The sequence below is a fragment of the Nicotiana sylvestris genome, chromosome 9, assembly GCF_000393655.2.
Source record: "Nicotiana sylvestris chromosome 9, ASM39365v2, whole genome shotgun sequence".
In the NCBI taxonomy this organism is placed as follows: domain Eukaryota; kingdom Viridiplantae; phylum Streptophyta; class Magnoliopsida; order Solanales; family Solanaceae; genus Nicotiana; species Nicotiana sylvestris.
In genome coordinates, this window is record NC_091065.1 from 175,957,009 (window position 1) to 175,976,776 (window position 19,768).

General features: G+C 38.4%; 1 protein-coding gene and 1 non-coding gene across 2 annotated transcripts; both read right to left on the reverse strand.

Moving 5' to 3' along the window:
- Positions 1–2,233: 2,233 nt before the first annotated feature.
- TRNAQ-UUG (transfer RNA glutamine (anticodon UUG)) lies at positions 2,234–2,305 on the reverse strand. Its single transcript has one exon. It is a non-coding gene; the product is annotated as a tRNA-Gln (tRNA).
- Positions 2,306–16,672: 14,367 nt separating this feature from the next.
- LOC138878632 (uncharacterized) lies at positions 16,673–18,999 on the reverse strand. Its single transcript, XM_070158324.1, has 6 exons — positions 18,704–18,999; positions 18,046–18,162; positions 17,775–17,859; positions 17,608–17,706; positions 17,323–17,452; positions 16,673–17,178 (listed from the first exon to the last, which is right to left on the reverse strand). The coding sequence occupies exons 1-6, from the start codon at positions 18,997–18,999 to the stop codon at positions 16,673–16,675; spliced, it is 1,233 nt and encodes a 410-aa protein (XP_070014425.1).
- Positions 19,000–19,768: the final 769 nt, after the last annotated feature.

Below are 19,768 nucleotides of genomic sequence, written 5' to 3' on the forward strand. Positions count from 1 at the left end.
GATGTAAAAATATCAAGAAGCAATAAGCTTGTCTTAAGAGACAAATTGATAGCGTGTAATGGAACGAATGTCCTGAATATAGTGTGAGGACAAATGGAGTTAGACGTTGGAAAAGTATCACTGAATGAATTCTGCAGCAATGTCATTTTGGGGTGGGAAATAGTATTCATATAAGCTTTTGGAAGGACACATGGTTAAGAGGAACATCACTGAGAAAAGAATTCCCAAACTTGCATCTTATAGCATCATATCCAGACTCAAACATTGCACAAAAATAGATCAGGCAAACACATAGGACGTGAGTTTCAGGAGAAACATGCAAGAGGAATTGTCAAGAGAATCGACTCAGGTATGTTAAGGCTATCCCTTCTTTTTTGGCATGATCCAAGCAACGATACGTAAACGTAATGTTATTCCATAAATGACTCTATTCATAGAAGTATTAGATGTGCTTATGTTCTTGAATTCCCATTTATCTTATTATTACATCTTTCGTTCATATGTCTCAGAAAAAAATATAAGTTGAAAAAAGTTTATTTCACGATATTAATCAGAGGTATAATGGCTTTATGACGTTTCAAGACGCTTTATTAATGTACTTCTCATGTATTGCATTCATTTACATGTGCATTTACCCATGACTCAAACGGCGTTATATACGCATATATTTGTATATGGGATATGAGAAAAGATTACGGTTTTATATGCGCACCACCACCTGATCAGCTGGTATACGATGATGATTTTGCGCACAGTGGCTGAGATGATATGATGGGATGCCCTCAGAGGCTTTATGATGTTATGTACGTACAAACGTATTCTTTACATGATATTTATACGCATATGCATGATACTATAAATATTTCATGATTTATAGAGTTATCCAGACTTACTATTATGTTTCGGTTCTGCCTTACATACTCGGTACATTATTCGTACTGACGTCCTTTTGTTGGGGACGCTGCATTCATGCCTACAGGTATAAACAATCAGTATGACGATCCCTCACACTAGACAAGATCGGCATTCAGCGAAGGATCAGTAAGACTCCACCTCATTCAGAGTGCAGTCGAGTCTATGAGTCATCATGTCAGAAGTTTGCTATAGACTTATGGGTAAGCCGATACCCTGTCTCATTTGATGTCAAATAATCTTAGAGGCTTTGTAGACAAAGGTTTATTTTGTGCAATATGTTAGAGGCCTTGACAGCCCATATGTATTCATGTTTTAAGAACGATGGTTCATTAATATAATATTTCCCCAATTACAATTGTAGATTACGAGTTGTGGCTATGTCGGTCCATGATAGTTATAAAAGGAATGAATGAGTTACAGAGTGGTTCGCTCGGGCCACTATGGTACCGGGTGTCAGCCACGCTTCCCCAAGTTTGGGGCGTGACACCACTACCATAAGCTTATTAGATAATTTTATCTACCAAAATTTAGATAGAACGAAATCACCTAACATTTTTTATTTTTTCTTCGAATTGAAAACATGGTATTCCATAATTTGAGGTGGCAAATTGACCATTTGGTCAATTGGATGGGTCAAAGTAACTCAAATCAATAAATGACTCTTGAACCAACCTGCCCAAAGTTAGATTGGGCCAAAATTAAATGATCAAGATGTCCAAACAACGGGTCATAACCCGACCTCACATTTTTGACATGTTTTGAACCAATAGTTTGATGGATCGTTTTAGGTTCAACCCATCAGATCAAGTAAACAATTGGATCATAACTCACCCATTTAAACTTGAACAGATTACTAAAGTTAAGTTGATTTTATCAACTTTATCCATATTTTTCATTCACTTTATTAATCACTAGATTACCGACTTGTGTGCTAAAGGAACAAGCTGATAACTACAAAAAATGATGGGTTTAAGAGGAGACTTTTGAAAACGCGGAGGTTAGTTAAGAAAAGAGTATATATTTCTATTTTTATACAAATAATAAACGAGGTAAGAGTACGTAGATTATATAACAAAATATGCTTTGCTAATTATGTGGTGTATGTTATTTGAGGATTAATTATTTAATTAAATGATAGTAATTAAAAAAGTGAGAATAATCAAGATATACTGTGGGGAGATGAGTGATTGTCGCATCTTGATCATTTCACCGAGTATCAAATATTGAATATCATCATAATTATTGGATAATTTTATAATAACAACATATACCCAGTACAATCCTACATAGTGGGGTTTGGGAAAAATAAAAATAAAAAAGGTCTTACCGAGATTTGAACCCAGGTCGTTGGATTCAAAGTCCAGAGTGCTAACCACTACACCATAGAACCATAGCTTGTTAGATAATTTTATCTACCAAAATTTAGACAAATCGAAATCACCTAGTATATTTTATTTTTTCTTTAAACTGAAAACATGGTATCCCATAGTTAGAGGTGGCAAATTGGCCATTTGGTATATTGGATGGGTCAAAATAACTCAATTCAATGTAAAAATTGCATGGGGCGCCATATTTGGTCGTCCCCATTTAACCTATACCCAGTTTTCTAAAAGATTTAACTTGTACCCACTTTTTAAACAACTTCAGCCCCTTTTCTCCTCCTCATTCTCCTCCTTCGTTTTCTTCCTCTTCTTCTTCTTCTTCTTCTTCTTCTTCTTCTTCTTCTTCTTCTTCTTCTTCTTCTTCTTCTTTCTTCTGCTGTTGTTGGTGCTGCTATGAAATTTTAGTTAATGGGATGATTGTTATAAGTATGTTTATCAAATTATTTAAAAATAAATTATAAATAATAGTAGACAATAATTTGTGAATATTTCCACGTAATTATGTTCTTTTCACGTTTATTATTTCCAAAATTTATGATTTAGATACTGTTGGCAATCTGATTATTTTATAGTAGTAATACACTATGAAAGAATAATGTGATTATTTATCTAGTATGTAAGAAAGCTTTTTCAAAAACTTCAGCTTATATAGTACTGAAGTTTTTACAAATGAACTAAATAATTTCAGCATCTTCTGCTGAAGTTTTTGAAAAAGCTTATCCAGGTCAAAAAACTTCAGCTTTTTCTGTGTTAAAATTTCTACAAATGAACTAAATAACTTCAGCATCTTCTGCTGAAGTTTTTGAAAAAACTTTATGACAAAACTAATGAATCCAGGACAATTTTTTTTAGCTATTTTAGTGCTGAAGTTTTTACAAATGAACTAAATAACTTCAGCATCTTATCCATGACAAAAAACTTCAGCGTATTGCCTTTGCTACTTCAGATCCGTCTACTAGAATGCTGAAGTTTTGCGTGATTTCCTTTGCTACTTCAGCCCCGTATGCTGAAGTTACACGAAAAAGTGAGAACGCTTGTAATTTTTTTTGTAAAGCGGGCACAAATTAAAATGTGACCCAAAAAGCAGGTATAGATACAAATCTCCCAAATCAATAAACGAGTCTTGAGCCAACATGTCCTAGCTTGGGCCAAAATTCAATGATCAAGATGTCCAAACAACGGGTCATAACCTGACCTCCCATTTTTGATCTGTTTTGAACCAATAGTTTGATGGATTGTTTTAGGTTCTAACCCGTTAGATCAAGTAAACAAACGGATCATAACTCACCCATTTAAACTTGAACAGATCTCTTAAGTTATGTTGATTTTATCAACTTTATCCATGTTTTTTCATTCACTTTATGGGAGCGGCTTGGCTCCATTACTGGTTGCTTCACTATATATCTATATAGTCTTAGAGAAGTGACACATGTGCTCTTTAAAGTTGAAAAGCCAAGATTTATTTCCAAACTAGTGAATTTGTTCGCGCTTCGCGCGGTTATACCAAAAAATTTAAATATGGTAAAATAATTATTGTTAAATTTTATGAAAATTTAATCTTTACTAATCAATTAAGTGCATTATTACATGTTTATTAGTGTTGATATTATTGGAGTTTCATGCTTATCCCTGACTTTGCTTTATATTCTTAGTGCATATTCATACACCGCTGAACTCTAAGTCTCTGGCCACTTGTTGCTCCTAATGTGATTACCAATTGAATTAGTTTTTCAGTATATATAAAGTTAGTTGGTATAACATCTTCAAGAAAATAGAGTAGTTTCAACACATTCACTACAAACATAGAACCCAATTCAACAAAATTGTGAAAGCCATTTATTATACACCATTCCCGTCGACCTGTACTCGATACCCACTATTACCCACTGAATTTTTCAAATGGCACATTCCGTATTTAATATAGAGAAAAATTAAAGTAAAGATGATTAGTAGTTTATGTAAACACATTCGTGAAAACAATTGACGTAGAATCGGCATTCATAAATCATCAAATCCCTCCCAATTCTAAATTTCAATTACAATCCAGGGAAAGCAATACTTGTTGAAATGTCAAATATTCCAGCTTCCCACATCGGTGGGTTAGCAATAGTTGGGGGGATTTTCCCCCTATAAAAGAAAGCTTAATATTTAGGATTTAAACACACCTCTCATTTGCATTCTCATCTGTTTAAGGCATTTGTATCTTCTCTCTTTAGTATTATTTCACTTGTATTTTGGAGTGAAATAAAATATTGGTTGTGTCCGAGGAGTAGGCAAAATTAGCCGAACCTCGTAAATTCTGGTGTTCCCTTTATTGTTGCTTTATTGTCTTATTTATTATTTGGTGGCTGTCATAATATTTTTGGTATAGTAGTTGTGACTTATTCACACTATATACATTTGACTTCCGCAACAATTGGTATCAGAGCCAAGGTACTGTCTAAGTATGCTCTGTGGTTGCAGCATAGTCTGATCTTCCACATCAGAAAAGATTTATCTTGGTAACTGAGTCAAGGTTCTGTCTAAGTATGCTCTGTAGTTGCAGCTTAGTCTGATCTTCTACATCAGAAAGGAAATAATCTTGATTTGTGTCGTCAGCTATTAAATAATATTTGTGTCAAATATGGGAGACAATAAACAAGAAGAACCTACATCAAGTGTCAACAATATGTCATCATTGACATCTTCGCTTATGACAAGAATTGTGTCAAATGCGAAATTTGCAGTAGAAATTTTTGACGGGTCCGGATATTTTGGGATATGGCAAGGCGAGGTTTTAGATGTCCTTTTTCAACAAGGGCTAGATCTGGCCATTGAAGAAAAGAAACCAGATGTTATTGGAGAAGAAGATTGGAGAATTATCAACCGTGTTGCTTGCGGTACTATTCGATCCTACCTTGCTAGAGAGCAGAAATATCCATACACAAAGGAAACTTCTGCAAGTAAATTATGGAAAGCACTGGAGGATAAATTTTTGAAGAAAAACAGTCAAAATAAATTGTACATGAAGAAGAGACTATTTCACTTCACCTATGTTCCTGGTACCACGATGAATGAACATATCACCAGTTTCAATAAGTTGGTCACAGATTTGCAAAATATGGATACAACTTATGATGATGGTGACTTGGCCTTGATGTTGTTGGCGTCACTTCCTGATGAGTACGAGCACCTTGAAACTACTCTACTCCATGGAAATGACGAAGTTTCTCTCAGAGAAGTTTGTTCGGCTTTGTACAGCTATGAACAAAGAAAGCGAGAAAAACAGAAGGGCGGAGAAGGAGAAGCACTATTTGTGAGGGGTCGTCCTCAAAATCAAACGAGGACAAAGAAGGGAAGATCCAAGTCAAGATCCAGACCCAGCAAAGATGAATGTGCCTTTTGTCGAGAAAAAGGGCACTGGAAGAAAGACTGTCCGAAGTTGAAGAATAAGGCCAAATATAATAATGGAAAGGCCATTATGGATTCAAATGTAGTTGATTGTGATGATTCAGACTTCTCATTAGTTACAACAGAGTCATCAACATCATCAGACATATGGTTGATGGACTCGGCTTGTAGCCATCATATGTGTCCCAACAGGGACTGGTTTGTGGAATTTCAAGAAGGAGAATATGGAGTCATCCACACAGCGGATAACAGCCCTCTTACCTCATATGGCATTGGTTCAATACGATTAAGGAACCATGATGGAATGATCAGAACATTAACAGATGTTCGATATGTACCGGATTTGAAGAAGAATCTCATCTCTGTGGGAGCCCTGGAATCAAAAGGGTTCAAAATCATTGCAGAAAATGGAGTGATGAGAGTATGCTCCGGTGCACTAGTGGTAATGAAGGCTAATCGGAAGAATAATAATATGTACCGCTATCGTGGCAGTACAGTTATTGGGACAGCGACAGTGACATCCAGTGACGACAAAGAGGCAGAAGCAACCAAGCTATGGCACATGCGCTTGGGACATGCTGGAGGAAAATCCTTGAAAACTCTATCAGATCAAGGATTGTTAAAAGGAGTCAAGGCTTGCAACTTGGAGTTTTGTGAGCATTGTGTTAAAGGGAAACAGACAAGGGTTAAATTTGGTACAGCGATCCATAATACTAAAGGCATTTTGGATTATGTACACTCTGATGTTTGGGGTCCTTCCAAAACACCTTCATTGGGTGGGAAACACTATTTTGTAACCTTTGTTGATGATTTTTCTCGAAGAGTGTGGGTGTATACAATGAAAAACAAAGATGAAGTGATGGGAATTTTTCTCAAATGGAAGACGATGGTGGAGAATCAAACAGGCAGGAGGATCAAGTGTATTCGCACAGATAATGGAGGTGAATACAAAAATGATCATTTCAATAAGGTCTATGAAAATGATGGCATCGTCCGACACTTCACTGTTAGACATACACCACAACAGAATGGAGTGGCAGAACGTATGAACCGGACCTTGTTGGAGAAGGTACAGTGTATGTTGTCCAATGCTGGCTTGGGCAAAGAATTTTGGGCTGAGGCAATTACATATGCTTGCCACCTAATTAATCGTCTACCATCTGCTGCTATTGATGGCAAGACACCATTTGAAAAATGGTATGGAAAACCTACTGTAGATTATAACTCTTTGCACGTGTTTGGCTCAACTGCATATTATCATGTGACGGAGTCAAAATTGGATCCAAGGGCAAAAAAGGCTATTTTTATGGGAATTACTTCTGGAGTCAAAGGATATTACTTATGGTGTCCTATGACAAAGAAAGTAATATTCAGCAGGGATGTTACCTTTGATGAATTTGCTAAGGTAACAAAAGATACCAAACAAAATGAAGGTGCTTCTAAGCAGGTGGGGTTTGAGGGAAAATTTATTTTTCCTACACAAGAAGCAGAGGAGGAAACAAATGAAGATTACCCTCTGGAAGGACAGCCAGTAGAGGAGATTCCAACTCAGGAACCTCAACAACAACTTGAATCAATATCAACCAGCAGGCCAAAAAGAACAATAACGAAACCTGTTCGTCTCATAGAGACAGTTGCTTGTGCAACCTCAATTGTAGCTGATGATGTTCCTACCACTTATAAAGATGTTGTCCAAAGTTCAGAAGAAGATAAGTGGAGGATTGCCATGAATGATGAAATACAGTCCCTTCATCAGAATCATACATGGAGATTGGCCAATCTCCCGAAGGGAAAGAAAGCAATTGGGTGCAAATGGGTATTTGCAAAGAAAGAAGGATTTCCTAACCAAGTAAATGTTCGCTACAAAGCAAGATTGGTGGCCAAAGGATATGCTCAAAAGGAGGGAATTGATTACAATGAAGTGTTTTCTCCAGTTGTAAAACATTCCTCCATTAGAATTATGTTGGCTTTGGTAGCACAATTGGATTTGGAACTAGTTCAGATGGATGTAAAAACTGCGTTTTTACATGGAAACTTGGAGGAGGAAATCTACATGACTCAGCCAGAAGGATTCAAAGTTGCTGGAAAAGAAAATATGGTGTGCAAACTTGAAAAATCATTGTACGGATTGAAACAATCTTCTAGACAATGGTACAAGCGATTTGACGAGTTTATGTTGCGGCAAGGGTACAAGAGAAGCAAATACGATCATTGTGTGTATTTGCACAAGCTTAAAGATGGTTCCTTTGTATATCTTCTCCTATATGTTGATGATATGTTGATAGCTTCCAAGAATTCGGAAGAAATTGATAAGTTGAAGATTCAACTGAAGAAGGAGTTCGAGATGAAGGATCTGGGTGAGGCAAAGAAAATTCTTGGCATGGAGATAATTAGAGATAGACGTTCAAAGAAACTCTGTTTATCTCAGAAAGAATATTTGAAGAGAGTACTACAACGTTTTGGCATAGATGACAAGACTAAGCCAGTTAGTACTCCACTTGCTCCCCATTTTAAGCTAAGTACTACTATGTCGCCAATGGATGAAGCTGAACGAGAGTATATGTCAAAGGTACCATACGCAAATGTTGTTGGTAGCTTGATGTATGCAATGGTTTGCACAAGGCCTGACATTTCACAAGTTGTTGGAGTTATTAGCAGATATATGCACAATCCAGGGAAGGAGCATTGGCAAGCTGTGAAGTGGATTCTACGGTATATTCATAATACTGTAGATGTCGGGTTAGTTTTTGAGCAGGAAGACAATCAGTCTGTAGTTGGATATTGTGACTCAGATTTTGCGGGTGATATGGACAAACGAAGATCAACTACTGGTTATGTGTTTACTTTTGCAAAGGCACCAGTTAGTTGGAAGTCTACTTTGCAGTCAACAGTTGCTTTGTCTACAACAGAGGCAGAGTACATGGCTATTACAGAGGTTGTGAAAGAGGCAATTTGGCTTCAAGGATTGCTAAAGGAGCTTGGTGTTGAACAAAAAGGTATCACAATTTTTTGTGATAGTCAAAGTGCTATTCAATTAGCGAAGAACCAAGTTTATCATGCAAGGACGAAGCACATTGATGTTCGGTATCATTTCGTACGAGAAATCATAGAAGAAGGTGGAGTCACGGTGAAGAAAATTCATACTACGGAGAATCCTGCTGATATGCTGACAAAGGTGGTGACTGCGGTCAAGTTTCAACATTGTTTGGATTTGATCAACATTGTTGAACACTGAAGATTGAAGTTGAAGACACAACCAAAATTTGTTATAGAGAGAAAATTGAAGACGTGGAATTTTTGCCAAGGTGGAGATTTGTTGAAATGTCAAATATTCCAGCTTCCCACATCGGTGGGTTAGCAATAGTTGGGGGAATTTTTCCCCTATAAAAGAAGGCTTAATATTTAGGATTTAAACACACCTCTCATTTGCCTTCTCATCTGTTTAAGGCATTTGTATTTTCTCTCTTTAGTATTATTTCACTTGTATTTTGGAGTGAAATAAAATATTGGTTGTGTCCGAGGAGTAGGCAAAATTAGCCGAACCTCGTAAATTCTGGTGTTCCCTTTATTGTTGCTTTATTGTCTTATTTATTATTTGGTGGCTGTCATAATTTTTGGTATAGTAGTTGTGACTTATTCACACTATATACATTTGGCTTCCGCAACAATTGGTATCAGAGCCAAGGTACTGTCTTAGTATGCTCTGTGGTTGCAGCATAGTCTGATCTTCCACATCAGAAAAGATTTATCTTGGTAACTGTGTCAAGATTCTGTCTTAGTATGCTCTGTGGTTCAAGTAAGAAAAAAGAGGTATATCAATCGGGTTAATTAACACGATATCTAAATATAGTTAGTTTAATTTTAAATGTAATTTCAAAAATCGATAAAAAATTTTAAGTACCTGACAATAACACAAGATATCCCACCAACTACAACTCATTCGAACCGAGAAAGCATTCATTAAAAAATAACAACTCTCGCTGTAAACCAATGAAGTGCAATAAAATTTTTAATAGCAGTGTAAGTATATAATGCCAAAAAAAAGAGCATCACAGATCACATGATCCGCTACCTATGGCATGGAGAGGGAGTGGAAAAATGAAAAAGAAGAAGACAACTCTATAGTAGTACAAACATAGAAAACATCAAGGAATTTAAGTTTAGCTTATGTTATACCTTTTAGATTTTGGTGCCATGATATGATTCCCATGCCTTCAGAGAGCAATCTTGGAGAACTGGGAAAAGATACGCTATAAGATATATTGGAATGATAATTATGAACTCTTGTAAGCAAATGAAAAAATTGTTCTTCATTCGAAGTTTACCTTGAAATGAGTATTAATAGACATGGCTGCTGCACTTGAACGTAACAGCCAGGAGCTCATTTTCTTCTATTATTTGAACGTGTGTAGTGATTGGTCTTTAGTGCTAGGCCATTAGTGAGGAAGAGAAAAATCACTCTCAATTGAGCTTTAATACAAATAATTGCCACTTTCTATAGAAATTTAAGACAAATAAATACTATTCTCATCTGTTATAACAGTATGAGAATATGTAAAGTTCATTGGAAAGGATAAAAAGATTTTTGGACAAATAAAAAAAGCAAAAAAAATGAGAAAAAAGATAAATAAGAATCCTAGTCTAAGAGAGGTGCCAAGTCAGCAATCTTTTTCCCTCTTTTATATATATATATATATATTATTTTTTATTTTTTTGGTCAAATTTCTATTAATGGTAACAAAAGAACCGAAAATATTGAACTCATCTATCTTTATATCAAGGGCTTTTATCTCCTTCCAAAACCGTTAAACTTACCTCATTTATAAGAAATGAACATAGACATGGCTTACCTTGGACTCATGTCTACGAGGGGTTGTCAACTTTCAGTTTGTATAACGAAGAAACTCAGCATATGCCTAAAAAGTTATAAAATACTACCAAAAAAATTAAAGAATACCTTATTGGTATAGAAATTGTTATAATCTGAGGGGATAACATTTCACTTCTCTCTGTTTGAATCTTGAGAGGTTTCAAGAAAATGACACAGTGGAACTTTCAAAAGATTAATTTATATACATCGTGACTCAAATTTGGTAGAGTCAAAACTCAAAACCTCCACAAATTAAGTCTCACTTTGATCAAATTAATATTACTTTTAATTGGACATTTTTTCCATTTTATTTTATATTATTGGTTATGCTTTAGAAAATGAAGACGACGGAAAGGGAAATGATGAGGAAGCTTGAAGGTTTTTAACTGCCAGATTTAGCTCCTTTCTCTTTCTAATGTTACCAGTAATAGAAATTTAACCCAGAAAAACAAACAATGAACTAAAAACAAATCTTGGCCTTTCAACTTTAAAGAGCACTTGTGTCTGTCATTGATCATGCCCAACTATACCTTATAAAAAGGGCAAGCGGTTGTTGCAAATATAATCCGAGTATTTAGCCCAGAGTCGAATCCACAAAGAATTAACCTACCAATTATTTTTGTTAGACTCACTGAATTCTCCGTAATCAACTTCCCAAATATTTTAAATAACACTTGGTGATAATTCTACTAACTATAACTGAATAAAATTAAGTAAACTAAAAGCTAACTATGATTGAGTTGTAAACAAATAAGAGAAGGATCTAAGGTTGTGATTTCACCTATTGATGAAATCCCTTCCTGTTATGTTTCGCATAGATTTGCCTAATCGTCTCTATCAATCATGAGCACTTTTACTATCGTAAATCTCTCCCGAGTAATTACGACAATTTACCAGATGCACTCTCCCGAGTTATACTACTGGCTTTTATTCAACTCACTTAGATCGCACCCAAGGTTTCATTATCTCTAATCCCACCTTTAAACCCTCGGTTATTGATTCCTCATATACTTTGGGAGTGATGTTGTTCAACAACTACCTAAATATGCACTCTCTCCTGAGTAATACATACTAAATAGGCACAGCTAATTGAGGATCCTATCAATTAACTACAACAAGAACTTAGTTGAATAAATAGAGATTAAACCGGACAAACTATATTAATACAACAAGAAGTTCATCCCTCAACAGGTTCTATCAAAACCCTAGACTAAATAATTAGCTACTCATAATCATGTTCATAATAACAACAGCAAAATTCATCATGAATGATAAATACAAAAGGAAGAAAGGTAGAACTCGATGTCGAATTATGCTCCTTGCCTCTTGCCTCTTCTTACCTTCAACAAAGCTATAAAAACCTTGATAATATCTTTTTGGGTGAGCTAGACCTCTTATAGGTTAAGTGGAATTACCCCCAAATTTCTAAATTTACCCCTGAACTTCTGCGCTCCGAATTGACTAGCGCGGCCGCACTCGAACCGCGCTAGTGGTTGCGCATATTGCATAGTGTACTGCCTCATTTTTCTGCTCTAGCGTGGTCGCGCTAAGGCCGCGCTAGAGTGGTTCAGCATTTTATCTCTTCTTTTCTTCCTTCTTTCACATGTACTCAGCTCCGAGGGGCTTCCCTTACTTTAATTTAGCTCCAAACACTGTCATAAGTCTTCATAAGCACAACGTGCTCCTGCAAAACATGAAATTCACAATTAGACCCAATTTATCATCATTTAACCATCCTAGAACGGTGAAGCATAGTCAAGTTGGGGCATAAATAGTCGTCAAACTACATAAATCTAGCATATTATCAACACCCCACACTTAAATCATTGCTAGTCCCCGAGCAATCCACCATACTCTATAAAGGTTCCTTCACTAAGCTTTTCCCAGCGTATCACACCAAGAACATATCACCAAAGTTGCACCTAGCAGTGTACCATCTTTGCCTCAAGAGTTGACTCTCACCTGTCGTGCAATATTCATACTCACTCAAAATACTCTATATAGAGGTCAAGACTCAAGACTTACCTTTCCTTCGTGAATCAAATGCCCTCACATCACACAAGAGAGTAGTTCCACAAATAATAATATTAAGAACAACTAGGAACTTAGATAGACAAAATTCGCTCACTCTCAGAAAGAAAATTCATATGCCACACAGATGCACCATAGGCTTGCCCGTAGTGTACTACTCTACTAATCGAGCCCATTCAGTCTAAGATCAATTAGGACTTCATTTGGTTGTAATGTAGGCTAAGGGACGGGTAGGATATATTTGGATATAGTGACTAACCTCCCTAAGCACTTTTAATACAATCACATTCGCGCAAAACCATACTTATGTCAGACCAGACATTCCACAACACTTCTGTTTATAATACCCCAAACTCCATTAGGTGCAATTGTATCAAGTCACCATTTATAAAGTACTACATTTACTTATTCTTTTTTTTTCTTTTTTTAAGTGGCGCTTATTCTTTTATTTTTCAAAATACTGCACCTTTTTCTCTATTTCATTGGTTCCACTCAAAAAACCAAACCACTACCCCACACTTTAACTTTTGCATATTTCCTAACCATTCAAGTGCTCGTGGGAGGTAAAGGGGTTCAAACAGATGGGCCGTTCAAACAATTGGGTAAGGTTTACAATGTGGTTGCCAAAGAAACAGGCTTATAGGCTCAACGGGGTTAACTACGATTTATCGCATTTAGATGAGTCTACTTTATATATCTGACTTAACAAAGAAATGCATATATCATTTCTAAGATTGAATAAAGCTACATTTTTGCTTTGCAAACACACGGGGCAAGTTCTAGGCATCAAGTGCAGAGCATAGAATACAATACAACTCACACACACATGGCACATGACTCACTCCAGATTGGCTTATCAAGACACTCTCGTTTGAGTACTCAAGTCAGTTACAAACATACAATTTAAGGCACTCTAACAAGAATTAACCACTAAGACTAAGTGTCACACTCTAGTGCTTAATGTGTTCAGGTGTATCAACACTAAGGGCTTCTCTTCCTATTTCAGCTCATCGCCCATAAGTACCAACTAATAACTAGAAACAAAATAAACAAAAAACTAACTATATCCGGTTCAAGCAAAACCCTTGGAAAAGAACCGTGGCCCAAAGAAAAACCAAGGGGGAGTTATTACATTACCTAAAATAAAAAAATCTTTTTGGTATTTTCTTTAGACTTACTTCCCTCAAGAAAACTGTCTAGAAGATCCGTCATCAGGAATAGTCCAACATTTTTTTGTTTTTTTTTCTCGTCGACTTATACCCTCAAGAACCCCATCGAAAGAGATCCGTCTTCGGGACAAGTCGACTTACCTAATTTAACTGCTACTCAAAACCACAAAAACAAAGAAAACATAAAACAATCAAGAAAAAACAAAGAAAACATAAAACAATCAAGTTTACATATATACATATACAATGAAATATCCCCCACCCCACACTTAAAAGGAAGATATGTCCTCATGGCATACAAAATAAAGAACGGTGAGGTAAAGGAACTTCCCTGATTGATGACTCTTGATCGGAGACCGTCTCTGGGTTCAGATTGCATGCACGACCCAGAGCTCGTAGCCAGCCCAATATTTTCTTCTCCGATTTCACCTGTTGGGTAGCCACCGCATCAACACGTGTACCTAAGTCAGCGACTGAGGTACGCAATCCTGCCATCTCCTGCTCTAAAGTTGTAAATCGGGTAACTCAAGCAGCCCAGATGGTCCTGCAGCCTCTACAATCTGCTCATGGGCCGGTGACTCGGCCCTTACTTCCTCTTGTTCACCCTCCCCTTCCTCAGAGTCATCGGATTCAGCACTGTTAGCACTACCAGTTGCCACAGGCTCCTTCCCAGTAGTTACCTTATCAGCTTGGAACTTGGAGTCTCTTGGCACTATCCCATCCACATTCAAATTTTCCGGTACCCGAGCTGCCCGACAAAGTGTATTGACTAAGGAAGGGAAGAAGAAACCATATCTCTTCACCGGACAGCGTGTGAACATCTCCTCGTGAATCAGCTTGGCCACATCAAAGTTGTTACCATTTATAAAGCACAAAATCAAAGCAGTTCGAGGAGCATTCACCTCCGTGGTGTTGGAAGACGGGATCAGGCGGTTGTTGATGACATACAACCAGCACTTCCCTTCAAAGGTGAGCGCTGCGAAATGAAACTTCTTCCCATACTTCATCCATACAATTTCCTTACCGGGTACACAAATGGTTTCAAAGAATCTCTCTCACTGGGTGTATTTCCTGCCATACAGTTTATAATAGTCTTTATACTCATCCACCGGTGCGGGCAGCTGCTATATCCTCCGAATAGCCTCAACAGAGGCATCCACAACCTTCTTGCACACTGTTACTACGCCATTTACATGTTCTTTTACATTGGCATAGAATTCATGTACAACCATCAAATTCCCCTCGTCCGGCTCTTCAAATAAGATTTTTAGCCCCCGCCTTACCAGTTCATTATACAAGTTGGGGCAACCAAGTTGGAGCGACCCTATATCCATGCCCATATCCGGTATTGGTTTCTTAGGAGCCTTATCAGCAAAACGATCCTGAGCCTTAGCGGAGATGAACCTGTTACTATCAAAGGGACAAGTAGGAGCTGACCTGTGTGCCCTGGAAGATCCAGCTTGACCGCTGGATGAAGCATCTGTGGTGCGGCGTTTCCTAGAGGCAGCCATAGTACCTGGAAGAAGAATATCATTAGCACAGCTCAAAAAAATGTGACTCGCTGCGGTTACTCAGACTTCACCCTTACAATTGGTCACAATTACCATTTAGACTCATTGTGGCATTTAAATAAACACCTTGTGGGCATCATATACCAGAACCCCCAATTACACATGTTGTAGCCCATGACCACCATAATTTTCCCAAATTCACCCAACTAATTTAATATATGCAACTCCACAAACATATTCACCCACAATAACTACACATACACTACAAATTACTTCTAAGAAAAGAGAAGAAAAACTACAACATAATTAAGAAATTAAAACGAAAATCTGCAAAAAAATGGCAAAAAGAAAACCTTACCTGTAGTGAGAGAAGATGGGAGAAGTGAAGAAGAGTAGGGGAGGGCGTGGCTTGAACCTTGGGGAATTTGAGTTGGGATTAGTTGGGAATGGAGAAGAGGGGAATTTGTAGAAGAAGGGAATTAGGAAAAGATGGGAATTAGGGCTGGGGTTCTCGTTGGGCATTTGATAGGAAGAGAAAGGAATAGTTAGGGTGGGAGGGGGGGGAATAAACATCTAAAACTATTGACATACAAAAATAAGAAAATAAAAAAAATTGATAAGTTAAACAAAGTGGCAGGCGGATGGTACTAGAGCAGTCGTAGCGCGGTTCGAGCGCGGTCGCACTAGTAAGACAGAATGTTTGGCCATATGCGCGGCCACTAGCGCAGGTACGCTCCTGGGTGTAAAGTTGAGGCAGAATGTTTGGTCATATGCGCGGCCTCTAGCACAACCTATAGCGCGGACGCACTTCTGGGGCTTAAAATTTTTCCACTTTTTTACCGGTTCCTTCCGCGTCTGATGGACTTATCACTTGACCAAGCTCACCTGCATTGGTTAGTAGTTACCAAAATCAAAATTAACAAATACTAACTATACTAAAGATACTACGCATTGGGTTACCTTCCAACTAGCACCTTAGCTAATATCGTGGTACAACAGTTACAACAAATCAATTGGTTGCCTCCCATGCAGCGCCTGATTTAACGTTGTGGCACGATGCAGATGAGCACATTTAAGGCTCGCTCAACTCTAAGGTTCAGTCAGATGGATCACTGACACTTCCTTGGGTTCATCCATGCCCACATATGGTTTCAATCTTTTCCCATTGACTCTAAATGTATGAGAGTCTTTCTCTGAGACAATCTCTATGGCACCTGAAGGGAATACTTCGACCACTCGAAATGGTCCAGACCATCGTGACTTGAGTTTACCCGAAAATAGCCTTAGTCGTGAGTTATAAAGCAACACCATGTCTCCGGGATTGAAATTTTGCTCAACAATGTTCTTGTCGTGCAACGTCTTTATTCTCTCCTTGTACAACCGCGTGCTCTTGAAAGCAAGAAATCAGAACTCGTCTAGCTCATGCAATTTTGTCACTCTATTTGTTCCTGCAGCCTCAATGTCCAGATTTAGTTGTTTCATTGCCCACCAAGCTCTATGTTCTAGTTCCACTGGCAAGTGACATGCCATCCCGAACACCAACTTGTATGGTGACATACCAATTGGTGTTTTGAAAGCAGTTCTGTAGGCCCAGAGTGCATCATCTAACTTTTTATCCCAATCAATTATTGTGGTATTCACAGTCTTGGTCAGCACACTCTTAATTTCTCTATTAGACCCTTCGACCTGTCTACTAGTCTGAGGATGATATGGGGTTGCCACCTTGTGGCGCACATCGTACTTTGCTAGCAATTTCTCAAAGGCTCGATTGCAGAAGTGAGTGCCTCCGTCACTTATAATAGCTCTCGGGGTCCCGAAACGGGTGAATATATTCTTCTTCAAAAACCCCACCACCACTCTTGCATCATTCGTGGGGAATGCTACAGCTTCCACCCATTTGGACACGTAATCTACAGCAACAAGTATCTACTTATTGCCAAAGGAGTTGACGAACGGGCCCATGAAGTCTATCCCCCATACATCGAATACTTCAACCTCTTGAATTGGGTTCATGGGCATCTCATGGCGACGGGAGATGTTCCCAGTTCACTGACATTCATCAAAGCCCTTCACCCATTGATGTGCATCCTTAAACACTGTTGGCCAGTAGAACCCGACTTCTAGAATTTTTCCTACCGTCCTAACTCCTTCAAAATGTCTGCCATATGTCGATGCTTGACATGCCTACAAAACAGAAGATTGTTCTATCTCGGGGACACACCTCTGGATCATATTGTCAACACATATTCTAAACAGATAAGGTTTATCCCAATAATACATGCAGCTGTCACGATAAAACTTTCTCTTTTGCACAGAGGAAAGGTCATAGGGAACTATACCACTTTCCAGTAATTTGCAAAGTCTGCATACCATGGCACTTCCTCAATGCTTGTGGTGAGTATCTGATCGTCTGGAAAGTTTTCCAGAATATCCTCTGTCTGAATTGAGTGTTCAGCTCCTTCAAGTTACGATAGATGGTCAGCAACCTGGTTTTTCATGCCTTTACCGTCACGAATCTCCAAGTAAACTCTTGCAGTAGCAGCACCCAACGAATCAGGCGCGGTTTGGATTCCTTCTTTTCAATCAAGTACCTGAGAGCAACATGATCAGTATATACAATTACCTTAGAGCCAATCAGGTATGATCTGAACTTGTCGAATGCGAACACCACAACCAATATCTCCTTTTTAGTCATAGTGTAGTTCAGCTGGGCTCCACTTAACGTTCTACTGGCATAGTAAATTGGGTGCATTATCTTGTCTTTCCGCTATCCTAACACTGCCCTCACTGCATAGTCACTGACGTCACACATGATTTCGAATTGTTGCTCCCAGTCGGGGGCAACAATGATGGGTGTTGTGACTAGCCTCTTTTTCAACTCCTCAAATGCTACTCTGCAATCATCAGAAAACATGAAAGAGTGATCTTTTTCTAACAACTTACAAAGAGGGTTGTTAATTTTTTAGAAATCTTTGATGAATCTCCGGTAGAAACCGGCATGCCCGAGGAAGCTCTTAATTGCCTTGACAGATGTGGGGGGGTGGCAGCTTTGCTATCACATCAACTTTAGCATGATCCACCTCGATTCCCTTGCTTGATACCCTGTGTCCCAAGACTATACCCTCTTGTACCATGAAATGACACTTTTCCCAATTAAGTACAAGGTTAGTCTCGATACATCTCTTCAACACTCGGGTCAGGTTTGTAAGGCACTCATCGAATGAGTTTCCCACCACTATGAAATCATCCATGAACACATCCATTATGTCTTCAACCATGTCAGTGAATATGTGCATCAGGCACCTTTGGAATGTGGCTGGTGCATTGTATAGGCCAAAAGGCATCCTCTAGAAGGCATAAATTCCATATGGACATGTGAAGGAGGTCTTCTCTCGGTCCTCTGCTACAATGAAAATTTGGTTGTACCCTGAGTACCCATCCAGAAAATAGAAGTGGGACCTCCTTGCCAGTCTGCCAAGCATCTGATCAATGAAGGGAAGTGGAAAGTGGTCTTTCAAGGTGGCCATATTTAATTTCCTATAGTCCATACAAATTCTCCAGCCTGTGATGATTCTTGTAGAGATCATCTCATTGTTGTCATTTTTTACCACCATCATACCACCCTTCTTAGGAACGCATTGCACCGGGCTAACCCAATTGCTGTCAGAGATAGGGAAAATGATTCCCGCATCCAACCACTTAATAACCTCCTTCTTCACCACTTCCTTCATGTTGTGGTTCAGCCATCTTTAGTGCTCCCTGGAAGGTTTGTGCCCTTCTTCCAGCAGAATTTTATGCATACAATATGCTGGGTTGATCCCCTTAATGTCTGCCATGGTCCACCCAATGGCAGTCTTGCACTCCTTGAGTACCTGCAAAAGCTGTTGTGCATGTACATCTAACAAACTAGATGAGATAATAACAGGTAATGTGGAGTTAGGTCCTAGGAATGCATACCTGAGATGGGCGGGCAGTGGCTTCAACTCTAGATTTGGTGGTTCTTCTATGGATGGCTTGGCTGGAGAAGTTTCTCTGTTTTCTAAGTGCATGGGCTCGAATTCAAGTGTTCTCTCCCAAAAACCTCTGCCCTCTAGATCCAACACTCATTCTACCAATTCTTCCCTATTCACCTCATCTAAATTCAGAAGACATGCAGCAAGAGGATCCTCAATAGTCAATGTCTCATCATCCTCTTCCATGATTACACCCACGACATCAATAAGAGATTAATTGGTGAATTCACTTGGTCGCCTCATAGATTTCTGCACATTGAATGTTATCTCCTCATCGTTCAACCTCATCTTGAGCTCCCTAGTTTCACAATCAATGAGGGCTCTTCCTGTGGCCAAGAATGGCCTTCCTAAAATTATGGGAATTTCTTCATCCACTCGACAATCCAGAATCACAAAATCTGCAGGGAACATGTCATCCAAAATACCTGAGGGTCTTTTCACAGTTTTGTCAGCCAACTGCAACAATATAGACGTGGGTCTAGCTCTT

Coding starts and splice junctions, on each gene's coding strand:
- LOC138878632 (XM_070158324.1), bottom strand. CDS start 18,999: ATGAAGGAAGTGGTGAAGAAGGAGGTTATTAAGTGGTTGGATGCGGGA. Junction 18,163..18,703: donor CACTTCTATTTTCTGGATGG/GTACTCAGGGTA, acceptor TGATGATTGCAG/AGTAGCATTTGAGGAGTTGA. Junction 17,707..17,774: donor TTACTTGGAGATTCGTGACG/GTAAAGGCATGA, acceptor CACTCAATTCAG/ACAGAGGATATTCTGGAAAA.